The 16143-nt window shown below is 43.7% G+C and overlaps 1 protein-coding gene and 1 long non-coding RNA gene across 2 annotated transcripts in view; one reads left to right on the plus strand and one right to left on the minus strand.

Moving 5' to 3' along the window:
- Positions 1–2756: 2756 nt before the first annotated feature.
- LOC135982442 (uncharacterized) lies at positions 2757–5258 on the minus strand. The gene is made up of 2 exons (XM_065589195.1): positions 4292–5258; positions 2757–3297 (listed from the first exon to the last, which is right to left on the minus strand). Exons 1-2 carry the CDS (start codon positions 4866–4868, stop codon positions 2822–2824), a joined length of 1053 nt encoding a protein of 350 aa, XP_065445267.1. The 5' UTR covers positions 4869–5258; the 3' UTR covers positions 2757–2821.
- A 144-nt stretch (positions 5259–5402) lies between these two features.
- The window catches only part of LOC122173521 (uncharacterized), a 58406-nt gene continuing 47665 nt past the window's right edge, over positions 5403–16143 (plus strand). Inside the window, exons 1-2 of the long non-coding RNA XR_006174026.2 lie at positions 5403–5537; positions 9574–10016. This is a non-coding gene — a long non-coding RNA (uncharacterized LOC122173521). The remainder of the gene's footprint in view (positions 5538–9573; positions 10017–16143) is intronic.

Consider the following 16143-nt stretch of genomic DNA (forward strand, 5'->3'; position numbering starts at 1 on the left):
TTTTTTTGGCTTGCAATAGCTATGCCTGTAAGATTTGCCAAAATAACTTGGTTCTATTAATAATAGATTATTAAAATCAGCAGATGGCATTCCTTCTTGCCAACTGTTCCCTAACCAATTTATTCTATCTCCTATTGGAACCACTCCGATTGTAGGGTCCCCTCAAATTAATTATACATAAGTACAAGAGCATTCATACACAAATGTAGGAATACACCAATTACTAAGAACACAAATATACTATCTAACTTATACCTCCGTCTCTGGTCAGTTAGGACAGGAATGATGGTGAGCTCCTAGGCGTTCCCCTCACTTTCCCGCTGTGCTTGAAGGGCATTGGCCAGAACACATGGAAGTGCTTGGAAGCTGTTCCTTTCCCACCTGTGAAAGTGTCTGATTGCTGTACCTCAGGCCTTGTCCACACTACGAGAGTAGTTCGATTTTACTTGCATCGAATTTTTGTAATCGATATTGCAAAGTCGAACGTGTGTGTCCACACTAAGGACAGTAATTCGACTTTGTGCGTCCACACTAACGGTGAAAGCGTCGACATTCGAAGCGGTGCACTGTGGTCAGCTATCCCACAGTTCCCGCAGTCCCCTCTGCCCATTGGAATTCTGGGTGTAGCCGGCAATGCCTTCTGGGTAACAAAATGAGTCGAGGGTGCTTTTGGGAAACTGTCGTCATCCGTCCATCACTCCCGCCCTCCCTCCCTGAAAGCGCCGGCGGGAAATCAGTTCGCGCGCTTTTCCAGTCATTGACAGCACGGACGCCACTGTACTCCGAGCATGGAGCCCGCTGCGACCATCGCTGCAGTTGTGGCCGCTCTCAACGCCTCGCAGCTTATCATAAAGGTTTCCCTGAGGCAGATGCAGAAAAGTCAGGCGAGGAGGCTACGGCACCGCGGTGATGTCCTGAAGTCTGAGAGTAGCACAGACCTGTCAGAAAGCAGGGGACCCAGCGCCGAGGACATCACAGTGGCAATGGGTCATGTTGATGCCGTGGAACGGCGATTCTGGGCACGGGAAACAAGCACTGAGTGGTGGGACCGCATAGTGCTGCAGGTCTGGGATGAATCCCAGTGGCTGCGAAACTTTCGCATGCGGAAGGGAACTTTCCTGGAACTTTGTGAGTTGCTGTCCCCTGCCCTGAAGCGCAGTGACACCCGCTTGCGAGCTGCACTGAGTGTACAGAAGCGAGTGGCCATAGCCCTCTGGAAGCTTGCAACGCCAGACAGCTACCGGTCAGTCGCGAACCAGTTTGGGGTGGGCAAATCTACCGTGGGGGTTGTTGTGATGCAAGTAGCGAAGGCAATCGTTGATGTACTGCTGCCAAAGGTAGTGACCCTGGGAAACGTGGAGGCGATCATAGATGGCTTTGCAGCGATGGGATTCCCAAACTGCAGTGGGGCCATAGATGGAACTCACATCCCTATCCTGGCACCGGACCACCAGGCCACCCAGTACATTAACCAAAAGGGCTACTTTTCCATGGTGCTGCAAGCACTGGTGGACCACAGGGGACGTTTTACCAACATCTACGTGGGATGGCCGGGCAAGGTTCATGACGCTCGTGTTTTCAGGAACTCTGGTCTGTTTAGACGGCTGCAACAAGGTATTTACTTCCCGGACCACAAAATAACTGTTGGGGATGTGGAGATGCCTATAGTCATCCTCGGGGACCCAGCCTACCCGCTAATGCCCTGGCTCATGAAGCCCTATACTGGCGCCCTGGACACTGAAAAAGAACTCTTCAACTACCGGCTGAGCAAGTGCAGAATGGTGGTGGAGTGTGCTTTTGGCCGTCTCAAGGGGAGATGGAGAAGCTTACTGACTCGCTGTGATCTCAGCGAAACCAATATCCCCATTGTTATAGCAGCTTGCTGTGTGCTCCACAATCTCTGTGAGAGCAAGGGGGAGACCTTTATGGCGGGGTGGGAGGTTGAGGAAAATAGCCTGGCTGGTGATTACTCACAGCCAGACAGCCGGGCGATTAGAAGAGACCAGCGGGAAGCGCTGTGCATCCGGGAGGCTTTGAAAGCAAAGTTCCTGAGTGAGCAGGGTAACCTGTGACTTTATAGTTTGTGTACTGAGAAGCTAAACCTGCCCCCGTTTCTTTACCCAGTTAATGTTGACTATCCTATCCAGTTACATACCCCCTTCACCCCCCCTCCAACACACGTGTAGAAATAAAAATAGTTCTACTTTGTTAAAGCACACCGTTTTCTTTAATACTGTTTTCGCGGGAATTTTTTAAAACTGGGACGCAGACTGTGGTGCGGAGCGGGTGTAGTGTTGTGACGCGAATGCAGCTTCTAAACTCAAGGATTGACAGGCTCCGCTGCGGTGGGATGCTTGTTTCAACGGAGCCTGTCACCCCTCCTGATCGGGACTGTGTGTATGGGGGGTCTATGTGACTTTGTGGCAGGGGGAGGACGGTTACAGATCCCATGCTGTGTGGCTCTGTGATCCTGCCTAAGGACCGGCGCTTAAGATCTGTAACTGCCCTCCCCCGCCACAAAGTCACAGAGCAACCCACCCCCCCCAACATTACATCAAAACAACCTCCCAGACTAACCGGGGTAACTAGTCACTGCATCACTGCACTGTGTATGTGCCCTGCTGCTGTGCCTGCTCCCGACTATGTACCCTGCCAAAGGAGACTGTCCTGTCCAATTACCAACCCCCTTTCCCCTCCTCCTCCAAAAGAACATGATTGAAACAGTAGTTAACAGAAACGAATTTTTTATTATCAACTACACATGGCATTGGGAGGTCAAACTTGGACGTGGGCTTGTGTCAGGCGGGAAGGAAAGAACTTTTCAAATTTTGGGAAATGAGAGCCTTCTGCTACTAGAGCTCTCTGCAGGGGTGGAGTGAGACTTAGCAGGGACTCTGCCGCCTCTCCTTCTTTGCACTTTGGGTGAGGTGGGTATGGGACTTGGTGGCGGGGGAGGGCGGTTAGAGATGGACTGCAGCGGGGCTCTGTCCTCCTGCCTCCGTTCCTGCAGAACATCCACAAGGCGCCGGAGCGTGTCCGTTTGCTCCCTCAGTAGTCCAAGCAGCGTTTGAGTCGCCTGCTGGTCTTCCTGCCGCCACCTCTCCTCCCGATCCATGTTGGCTTGGTGCATTCGGGTCAAGTTCTCCCGCCACTGGGTCTGCTGTGCTGCCTGGGCTTGGGAAGAGGCCATAAGCTCAGAGAACATGTCCTCCCGTGTCCTCTTCTTCCTACGCCTAATCCGCGCTAGCCTCTGGGAGTGTGATTCCAGGCTAGGTTGTGAGACAGTCGCAGATGTGGCTGTGGGAATGGGAAAAAGGGAGTGAATTCCTCAGAAAGATAAATGTAGTTGTGAACAAAGAACATAGTCTTTCTCTGTGAACAAGACCATGCACAGCACCTTTCACATGCGCACTCAGCACAAGGTCGAATTCTCGGCCTTCGCATTCAGTGCCTGGGGTCTTGAACAGCACATTTGAGAAGCGAGGCAGCACAACGGAATTTCTGTTGCAGGCAGACATGGTAAGCCGTACACTTGTGGCAGTTTAAAACTTTTATATTACCACTGGCCTCATTTCACATTTAAAGCAATGTCAGTCCCTGCTGCCAGCAATCCGGCAAGCGGGAACTCTGCCCCTGTCCCACCCCCTCGCGGCTGTCCCCGGGAACGATCCCTTTCGGCTGCCCCTCTCCCGCCTCCACCGCGTGGCTGCAAACCAGCGGTTACAGTTCTGTAAAGGAACGGGAAAGCAGTCCCAACACTAACATTCCCCTACCTAATTAAAAGCAGGTCACCATGGCCGACATCACCCTGATGAGGATCTCCGAGAGCGACAAAGAGAGAATGCTCCGGGAAAGCCTCCAAAGACCAGGGCCGTATGCCGCCCTGCTGTGCAGAGCAATGATCCCCGAGTACTTGATAATCTCGTGGCGCGGCAACGTGTCGTACTTCGGAGGACCCAATAAGGCCGCTCTCCCCAAGAACCTCATGCAACGCCTTTCAAATTACCTCCAGGAGAGCTTCATCGAGATGTCCCAGGAGGATTACTGCTCTATCCCCGGACATATAGACCGCATTTTACTGTAGCTGCAGTAGCAGGGAATAAACAGTAGAGCGGCTTGTGCAGGACAATCACTGAAAACCGGACATTGCTAGATTTCTTTTCAAAACTTGCACTGCCCATTACTAAACCGTTAAGCGCCTAGGGCACACTAATCATGAACAACCCATTCTTTTAATTGTTAATATTCCTGTTTTGTTAAAAATAAATGTTTAGATGTTTACAACACTTACTGGCTGATCCTTCACCAGATTCTGTGTCCGGGGTAACGGCTGGGGACGCTTCGTAGGGGATCTCTGTAAGGGTGATGAAGAGATCCTGGCTGTCGGGGAAATCAGCGTTGTGAGAGCTGCCGACTGCCTCGCCCTCCTCATCTCCTTCCTCATCTTCCCCGTCCCCTAACATGTCCGAGGAACCGGCCGTGGACAGTATCCCATCCTCAGAGTCCACGGTCACTGGTGGGGTAGTGGTGGCGGCCGCACCGAGGATGGAATGCAGTGTCTCGTAGAAACGGGATGTCTGGGGATGGGATCCGGAGCGTCCGTTTGCCTCTTTGGTCTTCTGGTAGCCTTGTCTCAGCTCCTTGATTTTCACGCGGCACTGCGTTGCATCCCGGCTGTATCCTCTCTCTGCCATGTCTTTAGAGATCTTCTCGTAGATCTTTGCATTCCTTCTTTTGGATCGCAGCTCGGAAAGCACGGACTCATCGCCCCACACAGCGATGAGATCCAAGACTTCACGATCAGTCCATGCTGGGGCTCTCTTTCTATTCACAGACTGCACGGCCATCACTGCTGGAGAGCTCTGCATCGTTGCCAGTGCTGCTGTGCTCGCCACGATGTCCAGACAGGAAATGAGATTCAAACTGGCCAGACAGGAAAAGGAATTCAAATTCAAATTTTCCCGGGGCTTTTCCTGTGTGGCTGGTCAGAGCATCCGAGCTCGCACTGCTGTCCAGAGCGTCAACAGAGTGGTGCACTGTGGGATAGCTCCCGGAGCTATTAGCATCGATTTCCACACCTAGCCTAATTCGACATGGCCATGTCGAATTTAGCGCTACTCCCCTCGTCGGGGAGGAGTACAGAAGTCGAATTAAAGAGACCTCTATGTCGAACTAAATAGCATCGCAGTGTGGACGGGTGCAGGGTTAATTCGATGTAACGGCGCTAACTTCGACATAAACGCCTAGTGTAGACCAGGCCTCACTGAGGTGACAAGTGTAACAGCCAAACATAGCTGATCCCACCTGGGGAAGTTCCCTGTTTCTTTCTCTCACCTTCACAAAGAAATAGTGTTACAAACTACTTACTACTAATCTTTCAGGTTAGTGCTTAACTGATAGACTGCCCAGAGAACCAGGTTGTCTTGGATGACCCAGAAGTCTCTTGCATTTAACCAGCTTTGTCTTGGAGGACTCAAGTCTGGACTGCATTTCACACCAATCCTGATTGGGACACCAAAGTAGCTTGATCAATAATTGTAAGTATGTATGAGGATTATTAATATTTTAGCTCTCCTTTCAGGTGGCTACACAAGTTTCTTGTTCATTGTGGTGGTAATGGTGATAATGAATGTAAATATAAGCCTCACTTAATGGTGAAATAAGTCCGTTCATTAATACCTATACACAAAACAGAGATTGAGTTCTTAAGACTTGAAATGCACTCGCATTCTGAAGACCTATGGAAAACCAAGATCTTGTTCTTTTCACAAATGAGCTGGCACTGTATCAGGAACTTCACACATCCAACATTTAGGGAACAAAGTCAAATCCCATTCTTTATGTAACCATATGGATGTCCATATATGACCCTTTTCCTTATCATAAACTTTATTCCTGCCCCTACCTATGTGGTATTCCAGGTATCCATAACTGTACTTCTGGTCACTGACCTAAGCAGTTGTCAATCAATTTTTTTATACTGCAGTGACATATGCTTTATTAACTGCCTAATTACTAGATAAAGTATTGCAAATTGCCCCACACTGTCCCCCTAAGAGAACTTTTGCAAGCTTGCAGAGTACACCTCCTTCTGTGGGCACTTCTTTACACAGAATGAGAAGATGAGTTAATTGGGGATTGGGGATAAGTCCTCAGGCCTGCACTAACTTTGCCAAAGACTTGATTTTTAGTTAACTAAAGCCTACCACGCCAGGCCTCTCACTAATAACCGACTTTTCTATAGTAAAAAAGCCTAGCAACCCAATTATTTATTTGGTTTTTTTTTTTACTTGCTCCCCAGCATGTTTCAATCTAACGAGCGTTAAACCTATCAGCATTGTACTTCATAATGTCTTTACCAATATTTTTTTTCTGAGAGAGAGAAAAAGGATGAAATATCAAATTTACAAATAAAAACAGGGTCATAGGTCAACATAATAATATGGAAAAGGTCAAACAGAACCAGCTTTAAAACAAGATGTACAGTTAAAAATGAAATAAGTTTGCCAAGGAAGGCTGTTTTGGATGGCTTATGGATAACTCTTCTACTACATCCCAAAATAGGCTTGAGATACTCATTAAAGGTCCAGCATGCTGGAGGACTGCTCCTGCTCCATGGCCTTGCCTCCATACCCTTTGAGATCGGTGCCCCCAAAGGTGTACTGAGGGAACATCGGTTCCTGGGCTTACCCAAGCATGGAGACTGCAATTGCAAGAGGCCCTTGCTTGAATGATGTAAAGAACAAGGGATGCTCCTAGACACTCCTTTCATTGTTTAGCCCATACATGGGTGTCAGTCTGTGCTGATATATTTATGGATGATTTTAAAATTTATTTCAGGGGGGGAGAAATTCTCAGCTGGTGGTAATAATCAGCATAGCCCCATCAGGCCCATTATGTTTAGTAGTTTTCTTTCCCCATCAGATATTGAAACTGGATATTCTGACTGATAAATTCTTTGGGGAGAATTCTGCTAGTATTCTGGATCACAGATTAATAGGAATTAGTGATGGGAAAAGTCTAGGTTATTTTATCTGTTCTGGTGATTTAAGATGTCTCCTCAGTGTATTCTTTCTTTCTTAATAATTAACTCAAGCAAAGGAGTTTCCACTGTTTCCCTTGGGAGACCCTAGACCTCATTGCCAGGGAAACTTTATAGATACTCAGGGTGAAATTCTGTTACCCCAGTGTAAATCCCATTAATTTGAGGGAAAGTGGTACCCATGTAACTGAGCAGAGGATTCCTCCTCCCCCCGCCATCCCTGACTGACTTTGCTCCATTTCCCTTTCATATAATTAAATACTTTTTGACTCCTCTTGGCCGCTATAGCTAGCAATTAGTTATTATGCTGCCTTTATCTTTCCCTGCAAGCCTTAACTTGCTGTCAATAGTCTTGTTTGATCCCCTCCCCTCATCTCCCTTTCCACTGGATTTTTTCAGTAGTCCTTCATGCCACATATTTCACTTCTAATTGACTGCATTTTTCCATGCCTGTGAAACTGTAGCCTGTGTCAGTATCCATTAGGATTCTCCAGACTGCTTAACAATCATTGACTTTAACATTTTTTCTGTTATATCAAACTCAATATATCTTTCAGCTTCCTCAAATTGACTGTTTTGAAATCTAATGTCTAAGTGGCCTCTGAATTCCATTGAATGCACATGGCTATGGTGGTGTGGCCAACTCTCCTGACTTTTAAGAAAAGCCAAATATCCCAAGACTCTAATCTTCTAGAGTACTGTCATTATGAGGGAATCTTGGCTTTCACTTTTGAAGAAAGCAAGTTTCTAGCCCTCATGGCTGTAGATGGAAGGTATGGGCCAACGTTCATGTCGCACTCCCCATCAGTAGCTAGCCCAAGCTGGGGAAGCTAATGATGCAACCAGTGGACCAACTTTGGTTATGAATCCTGCTGGTCACGTGCCACCTGAGGCATATTGGGCATCCACTAAGAAGATGGCTGTAGATGAACACTTGAAAATGTGAGCCCTGTAGGTTCAAAACTCAAATGAGCAAATAAGGAGAACTGAAAATGTTTTGAAATCTGGTGATTTTAAAGACACATTTGACATATTTGAATGCTTGAGAGCTGGCAATACTGTGTGTGGTCCTAGCATCAAGCTCCCTTAGTGTACATGTGCACACACCCCATTTTGCTTAAACTCTTGCAGGAAGTTAACTTCATGCCCCTGAGTAGTCCCAGTGACTTCACTGTGCATGGAGTTAAGCTTGGGTGGAAGTCTTTGCAGGATTGATTTCTAGAAGAATAGAATTTTTTTTTATTTTTTTTTTATTTTTTAAATAGAGCTGGCCCTGAACCAAACCCCAAAATCTGAATATGCCTGTCAAAGGGTATACAGAGCATGGAAAGAGCTATATAGATGCTAGCAGTTTTATGAGATCAATGCTGTTATGAAATACTAACAGTCTCTCTACCTCTTTTCTTGATGGTGTCACTATATGGCAAAATTATGTTCTGCCTGCTTCTAGGAAAGAGACTAACCTATCCAAGGGCTTTGTAGAATTTACTGAGTAGGAAACTTTCCTTTACAAAATTAGTAATGAAAAGAAGAAACACTGTTAAAGTTAAATATCTATCTTCAGATAAGAATAAGTCATCTCTGCAACAAAATCACTTTTTCTTGTTTTTAATACCTTTTGTAGATGCTTAGAATCTTATCCTTATGGCTGATTTGGGCTCTGGCAAAAACAGCCAGTTCTGCTACATCACCTAGAGGGGGAGCAGTGGAAGACTGTTTTCCTAATCACTTCTCATGGAAGTTCGCGAACAAAGAACTTCTTGAGCTTATTAAAGAGAAAGGGATAGGGGTGGGAAAGGAGGAAAGAATAATCAGCTTGAGATGGGGTACCTTACTAAACAGCACAGTAACACACAGAAAACTCATAAGGAATTTTTTTTTGAAAACTGCATATTAGTTTCTTAGCAAACATATTATACTCTGCATTATTTTTAAACTTAACATTTCCAAGTGTAACACACATTCTAAATTTTTACATTAGAGTATAAGGTGCCTGAAATTGTGTTTCCATTTTACCCTAATGGCAGGAATTTCTAGACTGGCAAACCAACTAGCTCCTATAAATTCTGGTTTCCTTATCCATCTGTTGACATTACCTGTGGAGAAAAGAGCTATGTTACGAGTATGCCCCTAAACCTAATGCACACTAAATGTGCCTGACCCATAAAAAGCAAATGACTGAGAACATTTTGTAATGAACTCTCTCTAGGAAGTTTGCAGGTGTCTGGCACAATTTGCAGCTTCATAAGGCATTCAAGGTTATTTAAGAGACCTTGAGGTAAGATGCAGTTTTTGAAAACAGAAAAGGTAAATGTAAAGGTAAAAGTAAAACAGTTTTACCAAAGCCTGACTGTTTAGTGGCATCCATTGTCTGATCTATAATCTCTTCCTTTTGTTCAAACAGATGCCATTTACTGGCGCTTAGCTTAATTTGTAACACATGTAATTTTATTATACAGGGGAGAAATCTCAATTAGGGTAGAAACAAAAGGTTGGATTCAAGAAAGCTCATTGAATCTTATTTTTCTAAGGTTGGCCTATCCAACTGAAACTACATGGACGAGAAAGAAATGGAAAACTGTCTTTACTGACTGCAAGTGGTCTGGACCTTTCCTTTGGATTAGACATAAATCTAGCTGTTTGTGCCGCACATAAATTGGTTAATCATCTCTTAAACGCTACTGGGTCACAAGTCTCTCAAGCTGTTACTACTAGGTAGCATGTGATCCACGAATGAACTGTTTTGATGATGTAATGGTTGTACCTTGATACCATGCTAGGGTGCCTTAGTGGGTCTAATCTGGTTTCCTCAGCTTGAAAACATTGCAGATCTCAAGGCTGTGGAACTAAACTCCATAAAAGGAATAGTGGGTCTTCCTCTGATTTGCCTTCCAACTTTGTAATAGTGTGACTCTAAACACAACAGATGACATCTTCAGTAATGTGTTGCCTTAGCATCATGCTGGGTCATTGGGTGAGTACTAACTCTTACTGCTGCTTTCTGAGGTGACCTAGTTTTCCTTGAGGAACACCCATCCAATTACTGACCAGAATTAATTAACTGCTTAGTTAGTGAGAGCTGAGGTGATATAGCCCCACACCAACATTTAAATGTAGTTTGTTTATTACTGTTAATAGAAAAGAATGAGAGGAAAGACTGCTTACCCTAAAGTCATTTCTCCCCCGCCCACATTCCCCTTCTTCCATTTTGTCTACAACTTCTCCAAAACATATCCTCTTTCCTCTATTTTTTTTTCCCCTCCACAAAGTCAGTTGTCTCTATACATCAGAAGTAGATACTGTTGTGTTTTAAGAAGTTCTCATTATATAGGTATTTCAGTCCTGGCACAATTCCACTATCCAGTAAACCATGTTATTTTGGCAAGGAGGAATCATGCTTCCAAAACTATATTTGTATGTAGTTACTGTAAATTGTGGAGAGATGTTCCCTTACCCTGCTATAGTATCATGATTAGTGGCCTCTTTACCCAAGGTTTTCTGTAAGTTACTTCTCGCCTCCTTTCATTTTTAGACTTTGAGGAGTGTTTTTTTTTTTTAAACATTGATTAATTATGTCAGTGTTCAAATCCAAAGATTTTTATAAAAAGCAACAGAGGGTCACAAAGATTTTTATGTGACATCTTTTAAAAAATGTTTTATTCTCATTTTAATTTTAAGTTATCCAGCATTTCTACAGTAATGATTCAATGCAATACTTTTCATTACAGAGGGTCATGAAGGTATTCTAAAGTAATTTTCACTTCCTTGTGGTTTATTAGGTATTGCTCTGGTTATAGTCCTTGGATAAAATCTCAAGTTCACTTCCTATCTTCCCACCCCCCTCTCCCCCAAGGATAGGTTGTCATTTATGCTTTCTGTACCTCTTACTGCTGTTGATAAATCCTCTTTACTGGAGATTTTCACAATCAACCTCCATTATGCACCTTAATTACCTTCCCCTTTGTGAATTTTCAGGTATCATTAATTTCATCTCTCAATTTTTTGCATTTTAATTTGATATGTTAATTTCTCCATTGCCACTCATCCCAAATTTTAGTTTACCACCTGCTAACACATTGTGTGTGTATGTGTGTGTATATATAGATAGATATAGATATATATAAAAATATTTTTTCCCATTTCCAGCTAAAAGGAACTGTGAGGCTACTAAAAAAAAAAAAAAAAAGTCCTGGAAATGCCACACAACAAACTGGGAGTGCTAATGGTTCCTCGTAGCTACATCCTGATTTGATCTGTAACTTTGCTCCAATAACTTTGTGCCTGTGTGTATTCATATCTTGTAGGATTAAAATGTCCTATGTCCCTCACATCCACATCTGCACTGGTTTCCGATTTTTTTTTCCCTCTTACAATTCCATATTATCCTCCTCGGGTATCTTCTTAATTTCACTTTAATAATGTGAAATGACAACATGGTTATCACTTTAATATTGACCCCCCCCTTTAATATATTACAAAAAGGAATCACTGATTATCTTACATCTTTGTGTAGAATTACAATCTCACTTGTATAATCAGTCATTTAATCTAATGATGGTTCCAGTGTCATTCTAAATATTGTAAGGACCTCTCCACCATAAGAGTGACAACCACAACCTTGGCATGCCTTCAACCCAAACAATAACTCCTCCAAAAACCCCTGAAACATATCAATCTAAAAACCCAAACAAAAGTAAACTCATAGAATTAAACGCAAACAAAAACAGGTGCTCCAGCCAAGTGTTTACCCTGAAACAGGGAGAAGGACTAGAGACTCTATGAAGTCCACTAGGGACTTCATTGTTTCTGATGGTATGTTGAAAGTGCCCAGATACTATGGTGATGGGTGGCAGTACTCTAAGATAAATAACCGAGTGTTTACTACACAATTTTCATACATAAGAAATACTGCTCTTTTTTTGTTGGTGCAGCTTAGTAAATATAAGAAATCTTAGCCTGGTTTCCTCCCCCGCCCCCCCCCCCCCCCCCCCCCCCGGAAGTTAGTTTGTACAAGACTTACTGATTCCTGTTTGCAGTGTTGATGTTTTCCTCAAATACCAAATTAGTCTTATATTCTGACTCACGAATTTTGACACAGTCAGACATTTTATTGAATCCTGTATCTCCTTGTCCTCTCCTCGTCCTCATTCCTTTCAGCATCTGATGGGCTGGCTCCCTGGTTTTCTTTTGAGGCTCATTTTCTTTTTGTCTTGCCTGTCTCCAGAGGTTTTCCACATGCTCCTCCTTAGTTTCTTCCCATGTGTTGATCGTCCGGGCCTCCTATAGATCAAAGGACTTGATATGTAATACAAAGTTTATTCTTGAAAGGATATAAAGAACTTCCCATCTTCTCTCCCCCACTCCCCGCCAAATCCACATTGCCACATTTCCTCAGTTACTTATCCTATTTTTCTACTAAAATAACTGGCTATAAGACCATGACAGCATCTAATTTACTAGCTTTTAAAATAAAATAATCTTAATGAAAGCACTAAACTTTACTACTATGCCTTTGGGGTAATTCCTAATACTGTGGGGGACAAAGAAGGTTGTGTGTTCTGTTCACAGAATTAAAATCTATGTAATAATATTTAGCAATTTGGGACGTGATGCAAAGCCCATTTAAGCCAATGGAAAGATTCTGGTTGTTCTGAAATGGGGTTTTGAATCAGTCTCTAGAATAGAACAGTTAATTTGTTCCATGTTCTCAGGGTCTCCTTTTATTCTCCTGTTGTTCCTCTTTTCATGATTTTTTCCATATAATCAGAGATCCCTTCTTACTCTCTTTCCAAAACTTTCTGGATTCATCCACTGTGATCATCTGGTCTGAACTCCTGTATAAGACAGGCCATAAAACTCCCCCAAAATAATTCCTAGAGCAGTCTTTTAGAAAAATATCCAACCTTGACTTAAAAGTTGTCAGGGATGAAGAATCCACCATGACCCTTGGTAAATTATTCCAATGGTTAATCACCCACTGTTGGAAATGTATGCCAGTCTGAATTGGTCTAGCTTCAATTTCCAGATACTGGATTGTGCTATACTTTTTCTCTGGTAGATTGAAGTGCTCATTACTAAATATTCCATGTGTAGGTACATAGACTATAATCAAATAACCCTTTAATCTTCTCTTTGTTAAGCTAAATAGACTCAAGGAACTCAGTCACTATGAGGCATGGTTTCTCATAATTTAATCATTCTTGTGGCTCTTCTTTGAACACTCTCCAATTTATCAACATCCTTCTTGAATTGTGGACACCAAAAATGGAGTATTCCATCAGTGGTTGTACCAGTGCCAAATACAGAGGTAAAAATAGCTTGCAACTCTTATTAGAGATTCCCCTGGTTAGGCATCCAAGATTGCATTAGCTTTTTTGGCCACAGTGTCACACCGAGCTCATCTTCAGCTGGTTATCCACCACAACCCCCAAATCTTTTTCAGAGTCACTGCTTCCACAATAGTCCCCAATCCTGGAACTATGGTCTACGTTCTTTGTTCATAGAGCTATACATTTTAAGTTTAGCTGTATTCAAACACATTATTTGCTTGTACCAAACTTATCAAATAATCTAGGTGTCTCTGTATCATTGACTTGTCCTCTTCATTATTTACCACTCCCCCCACCCCCCCACCCCCAATTTTTGTGTCCTCTGCAAACTTTATCAATGAGGATTTTAGTTTTTTCCAGGTCATTAATAAAAATGTTAAATAGTGTAGGGCTAAGAACCAATTGCCTGCCTACTGTCTCCAGACAGGTAGAATCTGGCTATGACCTCTTGCCTTTGTGGTTCTGGAGAAAAATCTCTGAAACAGCACAAAATATTTAATGAAAGAGAAACCTCAACACTTTTTTTTTGGGGGGGGGGGGGGGGGGTTTGGCCAAATTTGATTTGAGGAAAAGGCCACTTTTTTCTCTTTCCCCCTTCCCACCCTCCCCCCAGCAAAAGAACCTTTGAAAAATGTCAACCATGTCTCAGTTCAAGCTGCTCTCCCTGGCAGGTGCCTCTTAGAGGCCATATTATTTTCCATATTTATTCCCTTAGTGGTTTGAATAAAACAGGAAAAAAAGCTGCAAGCTAACGATGTTGAGATGAATTTTTGTTTAGTATAAAATACTATCATTTTTTAAAATCTAACAAAACATTGCAGACTAATGATTAATTTGTAATATGCTATGTTCTCAAGTATCACAGAATACAGAGCTCTTTGTCAGAGCTGCTTACAACACATATTTGTATCTATATTTCTAAAAAAATAGCAATAACCTTTGGAACAGTAAACTGAGGAAAAATATGGAGTTAATTTTACAGCGATATTCATTACTTACAAAATACCACTTTGTCCAGTGTTGTCTTATATAGTCTTTTAAGACACACTAGGCTGACAGAGTTTCAAAAGGAAATAATCCGAATGGGTAGCTACAAGGAAAACTCTGGAGCTCTATAATACTTTCTCAAGGCAGGTTGTCTTTTCAAGCTTCTGATTTTTTTTTTTTTTTTTCAGTTTTGAGCATCATTCTCTTCCTTTGTGATAATCCTTTGCCACTTGTATTTTTTAAAGCCAGCAAAGATAATCCTCATCCCTTCACATTAGCAGCTGTGCTAATTCCAGTTGAAACATTACAAATGGTCTGGATAATAACAAAAGCTCAGTTAAAATGTTTAAATTTATAATAGTTTGGAAAGGAAACACGCCGAAGCCGAGAGCTAGAAGGAAAGAAGCCTGTGCTTCCATAACTCTTTCTGAAGGCAGAGTTTTTTCCTTCAAGCTATTAATGTGTGAATATCTCATTTTGAAGCATCATTCATAATCTTCATCCTCCTTTTGTTACTTTAGAGGTACTGTAAAACTGAAATATTTGCTAGCACCCAGTAGGCAGTCCCAGATTTCTAAAGCTCTATTCAATAGCTGTCAGTTCATAGTGCCACAGAATTTTTTTTCTTTTCACCCCAAGATGAGAAGGGAGCATTATAATCTACTTTGACCACCTCTTGCAGAACACAGGCTATAGAATTTCAGAGTGGTTCCTGCATCAAGCCCATAACTTCTGGTTGAGCTAGAGCATATTGCTTGGAAAGACATGCGGTCTTGATTTAAAGACCTCAAGTGATGGAGAATCCTCCACACTTAAAAAAATTGCACCTTTATTGCTAGTCTTACTTTGTCTAGATTCAGCTGCTTCATCTTGTTATGGCTTTACGGGGTGGATTAAAGGGCTCTTAAGTATTGGAAATCCCCTCCTGGAGGTAGGTACTCAGGGCCAGCTCCACAAAAGGACTTGAGTGTTGCAGGATGTGGGAGACCCCAGTTCAATTCTATTCTCTGCCTGGTGAGGAAAAGGAAACCCATGTTAATATCCTACCTCTCACTTGGTCTCTGGATAAAATTAATACTTTAATTATCTGATACCAAGCAGAATGGCTTCAACTAGAGAGTCCCACCGAATATTCTATAGCCCAGTCAGTATGGCACTCTCACTTAAGAGTTGGGAACCCCTGTTCAAATCTTTCCCACATCAGGCAGATGTGGGCACGAGGGGAGGGAATTGAAACAGGCTCTCCCACCTCCCAAGTGAGTACTGAACTAAAGGCTACAAGGGAGCCCACCGCTACTTCCTCCTTCCCTCCAGCCGGGTTGTATGGCGTTAAGTGTACGCTGAACATGCCTGCAAGATAGGCATTCCCTTTTTATTGGACCCAATCTTCAGCGCCAGCCCTAAGGGGATGCAGGGCCTGGGACATAGGGGGGTCCTGACTGCTGGGGGGTGCTCCTCCCAGTTCTCCAGGTCCCACCCCCACTCCACCCCTTCCCTGCCCAGTTCCGCCCCCTCCCCCAAGTGCGCTGCACCTTCACTCCACTCCCTTTCTCCCCCCTACCCTCCATGCCTCCTGACGCTGTGGGCGAAACATCTGATCCGCAGTAGGTGCTGAGAGGGAGGGAGAGGTGCTGATCAGCGGGGTCCACGGGCAGGCAGGACGTGCTGGGGGGGAGGTTCTGGTAGGGTGGCTCCTCCTTCCTCCCCTGCCTGCCTGCCGCTTGCTGCGTCCACCCTGCCTGCCTCACCTTTCCGCCCGCTTCCTGCGGAGCCACACAAAGTGCA

The sequence above is a fragment of the Chrysemys picta genome, chromosome 3 (assembly GCF_011386835.1).
Source record: "Chrysemys picta bellii isolate R12L10 chromosome 3, ASM1138683v2, whole genome shotgun sequence".
NCBI lineage: Eukaryota > Metazoa > Chordata > Testudines > Emydidae > Chrysemys > Chrysemys picta.

Excerpts from the sequence above, each read along its gene's own strand:
- LOC135982442 (XM_065589195.1), bottom strand. The coding sequence starts at position 4,868 with ATGCAGAGCTCTCCAGCAGTGATGGCCGTGCAGTCTGTGAATAGAAAG. Across the intron at positions 3,298-4,291 it reads ATCTGGTGAAGGATCAGCCA|CCACATCTGCGACTGTCTCA; the intron begins GTAAGTGTTGTA and ends CCATTCCCACAG.